Source organism: Schistocerca americana, chromosome 1 (assembly GCF_021461395.2).
Source record: "Schistocerca americana isolate TAMUIC-IGC-003095 chromosome 1, iqSchAmer2.1, whole genome shotgun sequence".
NCBI classification, from domain to species: Eukaryota; Metazoa; Arthropoda; class Insecta; order Orthoptera; family Acrididae; genus Schistocerca; species Schistocerca americana.
This window is the reverse complement of record NC_060119.1, coordinates 128942993-128955977: the sequence shown is the minus strand read 5'-3', so window position 1 is coordinate 128955977 and position 12985 is coordinate 128942993. Positions and strand designations below refer to the sequence as shown.

At 44.7% G+C, this 12985-nt stretch overlaps 1 protein-coding gene across 1 annotated transcript in view; it reads right to left on the bottom strand.

Annotated features, from left to right (window-relative positions):
* LOC124605649 (angiopoietin-related protein 6-like) overlaps positions 1-12985 on the bottom strand; it is a 941284-nt gene that overhangs the window by 214896 nt on the left and 713403 nt on the right. The window contains exon 7 of the mRNA XM_047137517.1: positions 2385-2616. Coding sequence (XP_046993473.1) covers positions 2385-2616 — 232 coding nt within the window. The remainder of the gene's footprint in view (positions 1-2384; positions 2617-12985) is intronic.

Sequence of the window (12985 nt, the reverse complement as noted above, 5' to 3'; positions counted from 1 at the left end):
AAAGAAATACAGTAGAAGAAGAATGGGTAGCTTTGAGGGATGAAGTAGCGAAGGCAGCAGAGGATCAAGTAGGTAAAAAGACGAGGGCTAGTAGAAATCCTTGGGTAACCGGATAAACATTGAATTTAATTGATGAAAGGAGAAAATATAAAAAAGCAGTAAATGAAATAGGCAAAAAGGAATACAAACGTCTCAAAAATGAGATCGACAGGAAGTGCAAAATGGCTAAGCAGGGATGGCTAGAGGACAAATGTAAGGATGTAGAGGCCTATCTCACTAGGGGTAAGATAGATACTGCCTACAGGAAAATTAAAGAGACCTTTGGAGATAAGAGAACGACTTGTATGAATATCAAGAGCTCAGATGGAAACCCAGTTCTAAGCAAAGAAGGGAAAGCAGAAAGGTGGAAGGAGTATATAGAGGGTCTATACAAGGGCGATGTACTTGAGGACAATATTATGGAAATGGAAGAGGATGTAGATGAACATGAAATCGGAGATATGATACTGCGTGAAGAGTTTGACAGAGCACTGAAAGACCTGAGTCGAAACAAGGCCTCCGGAGTAGACAACATTCCATTGGAACTACTGACGGCCTTGGGACAGCCAGTCCTGACGAAACTCTACCGTGAGCAAGATGTATGAAACAGGCGAAATACCCTCAGACTTCAAGAAGAATATAATAATTCCAATCCCAAAGAAAGCAGGTGTTGACAGATGTGAAAATTACCGAACTATCACAGCTGCAAAATACTAACACGAATTGTTTACAGACGAATGGAAAAACTGGTAGAAGCCGACCTCGGTCAAGATCAGTTTAGATTACGCAGAAATGTAGAAACACGTGAGGCAATACTGACCCTACGGCTTATCTTAGAAAATAGATTAAAGGAAAGGCAAACCTACGTTTCTAGCATTTGTAGACTTAGAGAAAGCTTTTGACAATGTTGAGTGGAATACTCTCTTTCAAATTATGAAGGTGGCAGGGGTAAAATACAGGGAGCGAAAGGCTATTTACAATTTGTGCAGAAACCAGATTGCAGTTATAAGAGTCGATAGCCATGAAAGGGAAGCCGTGGTTGGGAAGGGAGTGATGTTATTTGATCTGTATATTGAGCAAGCAGTAAAGGAAACAAAAGAAAAATTCGGAGTAGGTATTAAAATTCATGGAGAAGAAATAGAAACTTTGAGGTTCGCCGATGACATTGTAATTCTGTCATAGACAGCAAAGGACTTGGAAGAGCAGTTGAATGGAATGGACAGTGTCTTGAAAGGAGGATATAAGATGAACATCAACAAAAGCAAAACAAGGATAATGGAATGTAGTCTAATTAAGTCGGGTGATACTGAGGGAATGAGACACTTAAAGTAGTAAAGGAGTTTTGCTATTTGGGGAGCAAAATAACTGACGATGGTCCAAGTAGAGAGGATATAAAATGTAGACTGGCAATGGCAAGGAAAGCGTTTCTGAAGAAGAGAAATTTGTTAACATCGAGTACAGATTTAAGTGTCAGGATGTCATTTCTGAAAGTATTTGTATGGAGTGTAGCCATGTATGGAAGTGAAACATGGACGATAAATAGTTTGGACAAGAAGAGAATAGAAGCTTTCGAAATGTGGTGCTACAGAAGAATGCTGAAGATTAGATGGGTAGATCACATAACTAATGAGGAAGTATTGAATAGGATTGGGGAGAAGAGAAGTTTGTGGCACAACTTGACCAGAAGAAGGGGTCGGTTGGTAGGACATGTTCTGAGGCATCAAGGGTTCACCAATTTAGGATTGGAGGGCAGCGTGGAGGGTAAAAATCGTAGAGGGAGACCAAGAGATGAATACACTAAGCAGATTCAGAAGGATGTAGGTTGCAGTAGGTACTGGGAGATGATAAAGCTTGCACAGGATAGAGTAGCATGGAGAGCTGCATCAAAGCAGTCTCAGGACTGAAGACCACAACAACAACAACATTTGGAGAACATTTGCAGCCATTCATGGACTTTGTGTTCCCAGAAAACTATGTGATGAGACTTGGCCACAACTGTTCGAGATTGGTTTGAAGACCATTCTGGACAATCCAAGCGAATTATTTGGGGACCCATATCGCCCGACATGAATCCCGTCGAAAATTATGGGAAATAATCGAGATATCAGTTCGTGCACTATCCTGCATCGGTAACACTTTCGCAGTTATGGACGGCAGTAGAGGCAGCATAGCCTAGTATTTCAGGAGGGAACTTCGAACGAATCGTTGAGTCCCTGCGACGTCTAGTAGCTGCGTAGGTCCGACACGATGCTAGGAGGTATCCCACGCCTTTTTCCACCTCAGTGTACGTAAACACGGGTCGGCGACGCGCCTGCAGCGCCACAGCTGGCAGCGTGAGTGCTCACCTGCAGCCTGGAGTCGAGCTTGTGGTCGCGCGCGGCGACGCCGGCCACGGCGGCCTCCACCTGGCGCACCAGCTGGTCGGCCTGCGAGGCGACGCGGCGCGTCTCGGCGCAGCACTGCTCCAGCGACACGAGCGCGCCCGCCTGGCCCGCCGTCGCGTTGCCCACCGTCGCCTCCACCGCCTCCAGCGCGCGTGCCGTCCGCTTCAGCGGCGCCGTCAGCCGCCGCCACAGCCTGCCACACACATCCACACACACCCGTAAAGCCGGGTAGCAGACCCAGCACCTGCCCGTCCCTTCGCTGACTCTAGCCTTTCCATAAGACACAAGGGACAAACAGTATTCCTTCGTTATTTCTGGAATCGTTGGAGGATGTAGTAACCGAGTGACTGTTCAAGTTGGTCTGTAGAATTTATGAGCTGGAGGCGTACACGAGTTCCACAAAAATATCGATACACAGCGAGAAATGCATGCTGAAGATACACAGTCCAACCACATTACTGTGACCACCCGCCAAAACCCCTGAATAGCCACCATATGCGGCGCTGACGCGCAGGAGGAGAGTCACTGAGGTTCTGGAAGCTACCGACAGGAATGTAGAGCCATGCTGACTGCAGTGGCATGGCCAGCTACGCTAATGTTCTCTGTTCAGGATCCATGATCCATGTCGCGAACAGTTCGATCACGGTGGTCCCATAGCTTCTCGACTGGGTTTACATCTGGGTAGTTTATGATAATTAATTGAAACCCTCAGCTGACGACAGGTGTTGTTGACATACCTTGATGGGGACAACTGAAAATGTGTGCCCCGACCGGGACTCGAACCCGGGACCTCCTGCTTACATGGCAGACGCTCTATCCATCTGAGCTACCTGCTCAGGATAAGTCCCTGCAGTCGCGCTATTCATCTGTGTCCTCGGTGGTTCAGATGGATGGAGCGTCTGCCATGTAAGTAGGAATTCCCGGGTTCGAATACTGGTCGGGGCATACATTTTCAGCTGTCCCCATCAAGCAATGTCAACAACACTTGTCGGCAGCTGAGGGTTTCAATTAATTATCATTTATTCTAGAGAAGCTGCACGGTCATCAATGGTATCTGTTCTTTCGAGAACAGTTACTATCTTCATATCTGAGGAGTTTGATGGCCAGGGCAGTGTGGTAGACTCATCCTGGTGTTCTTCAAACCACACACGTACACTGCGAGCTGTGTTAATCGTTGCATTGTCCTGCTTGTAGATGCCGTCTTGCCGAGAAGAAAAACACTGCATGTAGGTGTCCCAGGGATAGAGGCATGCTTGTGTGCTTCCTCTGGCATCTCTTCCGTGTTCCGCCGACACGCTTTATATACCCTCCTCTGCTAGTGCTGCCACCTGTCGTCTGTGAGTGGCTATTGCACGCTGACATGGAATATAGCCATTGGTAACATTAATGTGACTGGACTGCGTAGTTTTACGTGGTGCTTAACCTAATGTAAAGTAATCAGACGTTTGCAGGTGTTTCACAAGTGAGAGTGGACACGATCACCAAGGACAGCTGCAAACTTGTGGCGAGCCACAGTGCCTTCTAGAAAGACGAGATCACCCAGGAAAGGCTACGAAAACATTTCCCATACCATAACGCCCCGACAATTATAATAAAATGTTTCCATGAGACATTTAAATATCTTTTTAATATCTACGATAATGATCGAAGCAGACGAAATGAATTAACATTTGTGCAGCGGCCGGGACTCGAACAGTTTGTGTTGGGGAGGTCCGCGGGGTTCCCTCCGTCGGAGGTCGAGTCCTCCCTGGGGAATGTATGTGTGTGTTGTCCTCAGCGTAAGTTAGTTTAAGTTAGATTAAGTAGCGTGTAAGCTTATGGACCGATGACCTCAGCAGTTTGGTCCCATACCATCTCATCACCAATTTCCAAAAATTTACAAATGTACTAACTTCTTCATCACTAGTGGTGTCTGTTCTGTCGCACATGCCCGACCACGACACTTAGATATACAAATGTAGTTATACGTTTGCTACTTTTAAGCAACGATGCGAAAGCAGACTGCCAGGTTCAGACTTGTCAGCGTATGTGAACTCAAACATTATGCGCCATTATGCGTCAGAAAATTCCCGTCAGTACTCTAAAGAGCAGTTGTGTAATCTCAAGATTGATGTTTGATGCGGAGTGTCCGGTGCCCGAGCCTAACACAATTCCTTTGTCAAAGTGTTAATGCTAACCGGTACGCTCAGAAACTGAGTACTCCATACGTGGATCTACTAACAGAAGATGAACGACTGCGTAGATATTTTCAACAACACCGCCACTTCGATCGCCTGATTTCTTTCCCTGTGATTCTTTTTATCTGTAGGATAAATACTCAAACACTTCTCACACAATGGAAGAGCTACAGCAGATCACTGAAATCACTACTGCTGCTGTATTTCAGGCACCACTGATACGCGTATCGCACAGTTTGATCAATCAAGAACAGCATAAACGGTGCCTAAATGTTCATAAGTTTCAATCCCGCGTCAGTCGTATTTAAAATATTTTTCGAATCAGTTGTGGTTTCACAACCCCGAAACAATTAGGAAATAGTCCCGAGGATGGTTGCTAAGAAAAGCTGTTCTCCTGCCTCACACTCAATCAAACTGAAAAAAATGGCTGTTATCGCACGCAAATGTCGTCTCAGGCAGAGTTATGCTACCCCAAAAGAATTCCAAATGCGAGCGGCACGTCGGATTCCTTTCCCAAAATGGATATGTTTTTGTATTCATTTCTCGTGCACTGAGGAACGTCCGACAACAGTAGACGAAGGTATACGAATGTTCCTCGGCAAGATACACAATCCGAGGCACGCGACGCGTCGTTGAAACGAAACTCGTACTCTGCTTCCATTTTAGGACCTGCAGCCTCGATGTCGTTCATCGAAACCGGTTCAGCTAAATTCCTAAATGATACGCGACAAAATAGAATTTCACATCTGTCTCCTCTTATTCATGTCCATATAAATATTCCCCTCCCTCGTGTCCGTGAGATGTTAAACGTGTCGACTAACTTTATTAATGGTACTTCCAAATTTCAGCTATATACAAGCAGATGGCTGGAAATTTACATGTATAAACACGGTTAAGTAGTAATTCTACTGCGCACCACGGGTAAAAAGCAGAATGGAATCTCATCGATCTTTATGAAGCGCTCTTTCGTAGCTACGGGAACTACACAAAACATGCAACCTAGCAAAAGAATGGAAATGAATCCTATTCAATTATAGACTTGATGAAATTTCAATGTATTTTACTTCTCTTGAATGTAGCAGAAATATTGGTACTTGAGGCAAGGCAAATGATTTCTCAATGAAGTGATATTGATACTTGAAGGCAAGAGAAATGATTTCTTAACGAAGTCACGACGCATGACTCTTCCCTTGAAGGACGTATTTCATACTACTTCGTACAATGTACATTCCATCCGAATGACACATTAGATGTGAGGTGTATCTCTGTATCTTACTGGCGAGAGATTAGCTGAAATATTTTACAGATGAGTTTCCAAAGATTATTCTACAATAAATTTACAACTACGTACTTACTTGTGGAAACCACATTACGATGTATGGTAGGGAGTATTTCTTCTCGACTCCTCCCCACTTTGCTGTTACGATCCTCTCGGTAAGCCTCCCCACGAACTCGAAATTATTTGCACTATCATGGTCATTTCTCAAAAAAAAAAAAAAAAGAAAAAATGTATAGAGGGCAGTCAAATGAAAACGACACATATGGAAAAAAGTAAGTAAATGGTTTACTCAAACGTAATCGCCGTAACTGTTAATACATTTATCCCACTGTGAAACAAGACGTTCAGTGACTTTATGGAAATACACTCCTGGAAATGGAAAAAAGAACACATTGACACCGGTGTGTCAGACCCACCATACTTGCTCCGGACACTGCGAGAGGGCTGTACAAGCAATGATCACACGCACGGCACAGCGGACACACCAGGAACCGCGGTGTTGGCCGTCGAATGGCGCTAGCTGCGCAGCATTTGTGCACCGCCGCCGTCAGTGTCAGCCAGTTTGCAGTGGCATACGGAGCTCCATCGCAGTCTTTAACACTGGTAGCATGCCGCGACATCGTGGCCGTGAACCGTATGTGCAGTTGACGGACTTTGAGCGAGGGCGTATAGTGGGTATGCGGGAGGCCGGGTGGACGTACCGCCGAATTGCTCAACACGTGGGGCGTGAGGTCTCCACAGTACATCGATGTTGTCGCCAGTGGTCGGCGGAAGCTGCACGTGCCCGTCGACCTGGGACCGGACCGCAGCGACGCACGGATGCGCGCCAAGACCGTAGGATCCTACGCAGTGCCGTAGGGGACTGCACCGCCACTTCCCAGCAAATTAGGGACACTGTTGCTCCTGGGGTATCGGCGAGGACCATTCGCAACCATCTCCATGAAGCTGGGCTACGGTCCCGCACACCGTTAGGCCGTCTTCTGCTCACGCCCCAACATCGTGCAGCCCGCCTCCAGTGGTGTCGCGACAGGCGTGAATGGAGGGATGAATGGAGACGTGTCGTCTTCAGCGATGAGAGTCGCTTCTGCCTTGGTGCCAATGATGGTCGTATGCATGTTTGGCGCCGTGCAGGTGAGCGCCACAATCAGGACTGCATACGACCGAGGCACACAGGGCCAACACCCGGCATCGTGGTGTGAGGAGCAATCTCCTACACTGGCCGTACACCACTGGTGATCGTCGAGGGGACACTGAATAGTGCACGGTACATCCAAACCGTCATCGAACCCATCGTTCTACCATTCCTAGACCGGCAAGGGAACTTGCTGTTCCAACAGGACAATGCACGTCCGCATGTACCCCGTGCCACCCAACGTGCTCTAGAAGGTGTAAGTCAACTACCCTGGCCAGCAACATCTCCGGATCTGTCCCCCATTGAGCATGTTTGGGACTGGATGAAGCGTCGTCTCACGCGATCTGCACGTCCAGCACGAACGCTGGTCCAACCGAGGCGCCAGGTGGAAATGGCATGGCAAGCCGTTCCACAGGACTACATCCAGCATCTCTACGATCGTCTCCATGGGAGAATAGCACCCTGCATTGCTGCGAAAGGTGGATATACACTGTACTAGTGCCGACATTGTGCATGCTCTGTTGCCTGTGTCTATGTGCCTGTGGTTGTGTCAGTGTGATCATGTGATGTATCTGACCCCAGGAATGTGTCAATAAAGTTTCCCCTTCCTAGTACAATGAATTCACGGTGTTCTTATTTCAATTTCCAGGAGTGTATATTTGTACGTACATGTCCAATTCTTCGTCGATTTGCTTCGGACCTAGTAGGTGCATGTCTCGGTATAACCATGGTTCCGTAGGCAACCGTAAACGTTTTTCCATGAAGACACTGGCCGTCTTGTCTCACGGTAGGATAAATTTATTAACAGCTATGGCGATTACTTTTGAAATAATAAGCAGTTTACTTACTTTTTTTTCATCTCTCTCGTTTTCATTTGACTGAGCCTTACACTTTCAGACAAGTTAAGTAGCTATATCATAGCATTTCTGCTTGTGGAGTACTGTGAAACTGGAAAGTAAAATAATTTTATTTGAAAAGGAAAAATAACATAGTTACAACCACGCACCACAATAAGCATTTATGCTGAGCGCTTGAGTTTACTGTACATCGTTCCATCATCAGTGCAGGCCACTCTTTGTATGTTCGTACAATGTGTGCCTGCGAATCGTGTGATCCACAATCTGCTTCCAGAACAATTTTATCACTCTGTAGTAGTGTGTGCGGTGATCTGAAACTACCTAGCAGATTAAAAATGTGTTGGGGGCTGGGATTCGAATACGAAAACTTGACGATAGCGGCCAATACCGGCTGAGCCATGTAAGCACGACTAACTAATCCCCACAGGTTCAATTCTGTCAATAGTTCTCTCCTACTTTTTATACTTTACAGAAGCTTCCCTAAACAACTTGCAGCACTAGCACTCTGAAACTAAAGGATATCGCAAAAAAATGGCTTAACCAGATTGGTTAAAAACACACATCCGACAAATGTAATATTCGTGTCTTGAAATTCGAGTGAACATCTTCACCGCGCGGGATGTTGCGTACCAAATGAGAAGAACTTACGAACGCAGGAGTCATGATCGATGTGCAGCATCTAACACGTACACACCATCAGCAGGTTAGTGAACGATTAGAGGTTCTCAATTCTCTGTGACAAATAGCGGAACGACCTCCACAGTGCAGTATTGTCATTTGGGATGGTTGTTGCTACCAGTCTGGTAGAGATATAAGGGGCGTGAACAGTGTCAGATGTTGAGTGGTCACTGAGAAGATGCCATGTAGTTGTGTGAGACAGCGTTATCAGCATCTAGCACAAATTAAAAGGCACCTCATTGTCGTACTCCATTTGGCCGCCTGGGCCTTTCTTAATAAGGACTTGACACGTGCCATAAAAATATTAAAATACCGCACCACCATCCATGAAACGCCTCCCATATGTTAGTTGTGCAACGTGGCAAGGTGACTGCTATACATGGGCTCTGTGTTAAAAGTGCCATCAGCATCTAGTAAAGATTCAGTCAAGGTCACACAGTTCCAAAGAACTTAGCGAAGATATACCTGCACGTCTCGGATTATAGCAAGATGAATGTGCAGTATCCAGGTCAGAGTAATAGGGACTTGATACGTACCATCAATAATCAACGGCATGAGGATGCAGGAGGCAATGGAAACCACTGCATTAAAGACACATAAGTGTATCCACAAGACACGTGTAATTGAAAAGTGTCATGATGATCTCTCCTGTGGCAAAAGATTCCAGACCATTCCTCCGTTCAGATCCGCAGGAGGGGACTGCAAAGAGGAAGGTGACCATGAGAAAAACATTAGTTTGAAGTTAGTAGGAAATGTAGGAAAGGGAAACCCAAAGGCTCAGTCTAGTTATAGTAGGGGTTTGTGGAATGAAATGCAAAGAAGATAAGGTTTCTGGACAGATGGATGTAGAGTAATATCAATAGCAGCAGAAAATTGTATAACGGGAGTAAGATTCGTTATGAATTGGAAAGCAGGGCAAAGAGTGAGCTACTGCGAACAGTTCAGTGACAGGTTTGTTCTCATCAAATTCGACAGCAAACCGACGCTGACAACGACTGTTCAGGTATACATGGCGACGTCGCGAGCAGTACATCATTAGATAGAGAAGGTATAAGAGGATATTGGACGGATAATTCAGTACGTAAAGGAAGGAGATAATCTAGTAATCACGGGGGATTGGAACATGGCTGTAGGGGAAAGAACAGAAGGAAGATCTGCGGGAGAATATCGGGTAAGCAGTGGAAATAAGAGTGGTGTAGGACTAACTGAGTTCTGTGATAAATTTCAGATGGTAATAGCTGATACTCTCTTGAAGAACCACAGGAGAAGGAGGAGGTATACTTGCAAAAGACCTGAAGACATGGTAAGATTCCAGATGGATTACATTATGGCCAGACAGAGATTCCTAGATCTGACATAGTATCGTAAGGCGTACCCAGGAGGAGATGTAGACTCGCGTCATAATTTAGTAATGACGAAGAGCAAACTGAAGTTAGAAGAATCTTAAGGAAGAATCAGTATGAAGAAAGTGGGATACTGAAGTACTGAGGAATGATGACACGCGTTTTAATCTCGCTAAGGATAGAGAATATCACAATAGGCAGTTCCGTGGAAAGGAATGAACGTCTTTAAAAAGTGCAACCACAGATGCTGAATAGTCAGACAAAGGTACAAAGATGGCAATACCGAAGAAACTTGGTTAACGGAAGAGATCCTTCAACTGATCGACGAAAGATGGAAATACAGAAACGTTCACGGAAAGACAAGAATACACCAAATATGAGTTCCGATCGGTCGCGAAATCGATACCACTGTGAATATCGAAAATATTTTATTTCCAACAGTTGGCTGCACCTTCTGGCTTCTTCTCTACATAGTCGCCGCTCCGACTTGGACTTTGTGGTAGCATTTTGCCAACTCTACAATACTCTAATCATAGAAGGCAGCCGCCCGTGCTGGCCCCCAATTCTCTACGCTGGTCTACAGCTCGATGACTGTGCCGAAACGTCTTCAAAGCCAACGGTTCACGTGAGCAGAGATGAAACTCAGGGGCAGACAGTTACGGGCCGCACTGTGAGCGATGAACACTTCCCATCGAAAACGCTGCAGTAGCATCTGCATTACCCCTGCAAAATGTTGCCGAGAATTGGCACGAAGAAAGAACTGCAAGGTAGTCGTGTTTTGTGGACTGCATGACATCCGGCGAAATCTCACACCAGGCCCTCATACTTGGTGGGACACGCTATTTCCTAGGCATCTGTACGTGCTAAGTGTGCACTCACAACTGCAAAGGGCGACGTGAGATGATCGATCGGCGTACAAGAGACACTGCGCAACATGCGTACAGCTTCATCGAGTTTTCACAGAGGATTCCATTTCGCGACCGATCGTAACTTGCTTTCCGAATAGCCCTCGTCAATCAGTTGGGCAAGAAATAAATAGGAAATGCAGGGAAACCAAGGTGAAATTGCTGCAGAAAAAAATATGATGAAATCGGAAAAGAAGTGATCGTCGAAAGGACTGACTCAAAATATAGAAAAGAAAAACACCTTCAGCGAAATTTAATGAAAGTGTGGTAACATTAAGGGTGCAATGGGAATTTCACTGTTAAACAGAGAGGAAATAGTGGATGGGTCGAAAGAGTACATTGAAGACAGATGACTTCAGTGTAAATACAGCAGAAGGAATAGATGACATTCCATTGGAATATATGCAGCAACCAAGAGGGAACAACAAGACTGGAGCATCAAGAACCAAGTGCTCGGATTAAAAAGGGTCTAAGACAGTCTTTCGTTCCTACCATTCAAGATACACGCCGAAGAAGACATGACAGACTAAAAGAAAGGTTGAACAGTGGGATTAAAATTCAGGATGAAAGGAGATCAAAAATAAAATTTGCTGATGACATTCCTATCCTCAGTGAGAGTGCAGAAGAATTACAGGATCTGTTGAATGGAATGGACAGTCTAATGAATACAGAATAAGGATTGAGAGTAAACCAGAAAAAGGCCAAAGTAACGAGAAGTAGCTGATATGACAATAGCGAGAAACTTAACATCAGTATTGGTGGTCACGAAGTGGACGAAGTTAAGCAATTCTGCTACCTAAGAAGCAAAATAAGCCACGATGGACGAAGCAAGATTATAAAAAGCAGTGTAACACAAGCAAAGAGGGTATTCCTGGCCAAGAGAAGTCTACTAGGATCAAACATAGGTTTTAATTCGAGGAAGAAATTTCTGAGAGTGTACATTTGGAGCACAGTACTGTATGGTAGTGAAACTTGGACAGCGGTAAAACTGGAACAGAAGAGAAATGAAGCGTTTGAGATGAAAATGTTGAAAATCAGGTGGACTGATAAGATAAGAAATGAAGACTTTCTCCGCAGAATCGGCAAAGAAAGAAACATGCAAAACATGGACGAAAAGAAGGGACAGAATGATGGACACGTGTTAAGGCACAAAAAAGTGACACGAGAGCTAAGATACTACACCTATTGAATTCCGTGTATTATACATAACAACCAGCAAAATTATTATTATATCTTATATTTTAATTTTTAGAATATTTTTCCCAATCAGAAATTGTATTTCTCTATAATTTAGTTGAAGCTACTAGAGCTACTAGGTAGGTACAGACAACTGCAAGCTACAGAAAAAAAATTGTGCATTGCTTGATTAACTGAAAAAGATATGAGTACCTAAATTCTGAAAAACACAACTTGTGGGAAACAGTCGATGAAAATAATCGCATTAAATTGTGCCTCAGAACATTCCTGAAGAATAGTGTTCATTCTGCTGCATTTCTTCTTTTTCAAGCTTGCTCCTGCCACTTGTTTTGGCACTTTTTGTTCTTTGGTGACTTGAAGAGGGTATCTTTCAACTTCGGTACCCGCTGTCTGTCACAGGCAAGCAATTCGTCTTTCACAGTAGGGCCACATTTTATGCCCTCATTTCTCAACACTTCCAATCTAGCTACCACTCCATCATTGAAAGACGTCACTGCACAGATAGAAGATCTACACTCACAAAATCTGTAGCACTTAGACAAGAGATTTTCACTACGAACTTAAACAAAAAAGGAATTCACCAAAGCAGAACTAAGCAGGAGCAACGACGATCATTTACACATGCTGGAAAGCAGCATACACAATATGTCGCAAATAAAATAGCTGGAGGCAAAAAGTTTCTAACTGTTTTGCGAAATATCAAAAGTTTGCTATAACTGAAGTAAAGAGGGCGTAATTGTGAACACGACCTTTTATCTAAAATTAGGTGTATAGCAGTCATTTTTCATTCTAAACTCAAAAATGTACACTACTGGCCATTAAAATTGCTACACCACGAAGATGACGTGCTACAGACGCGAAATTTAAGCGACAGGAAGAAGATGCTGTGATATGAATATCATTAGCTTTTCAGAGCATTCACACAAGGTTGGCGCCGGTGGCGACACCTGCAACGTGCTGGCATGAGGAAAGTTTCCAACCGATTTCTCATACA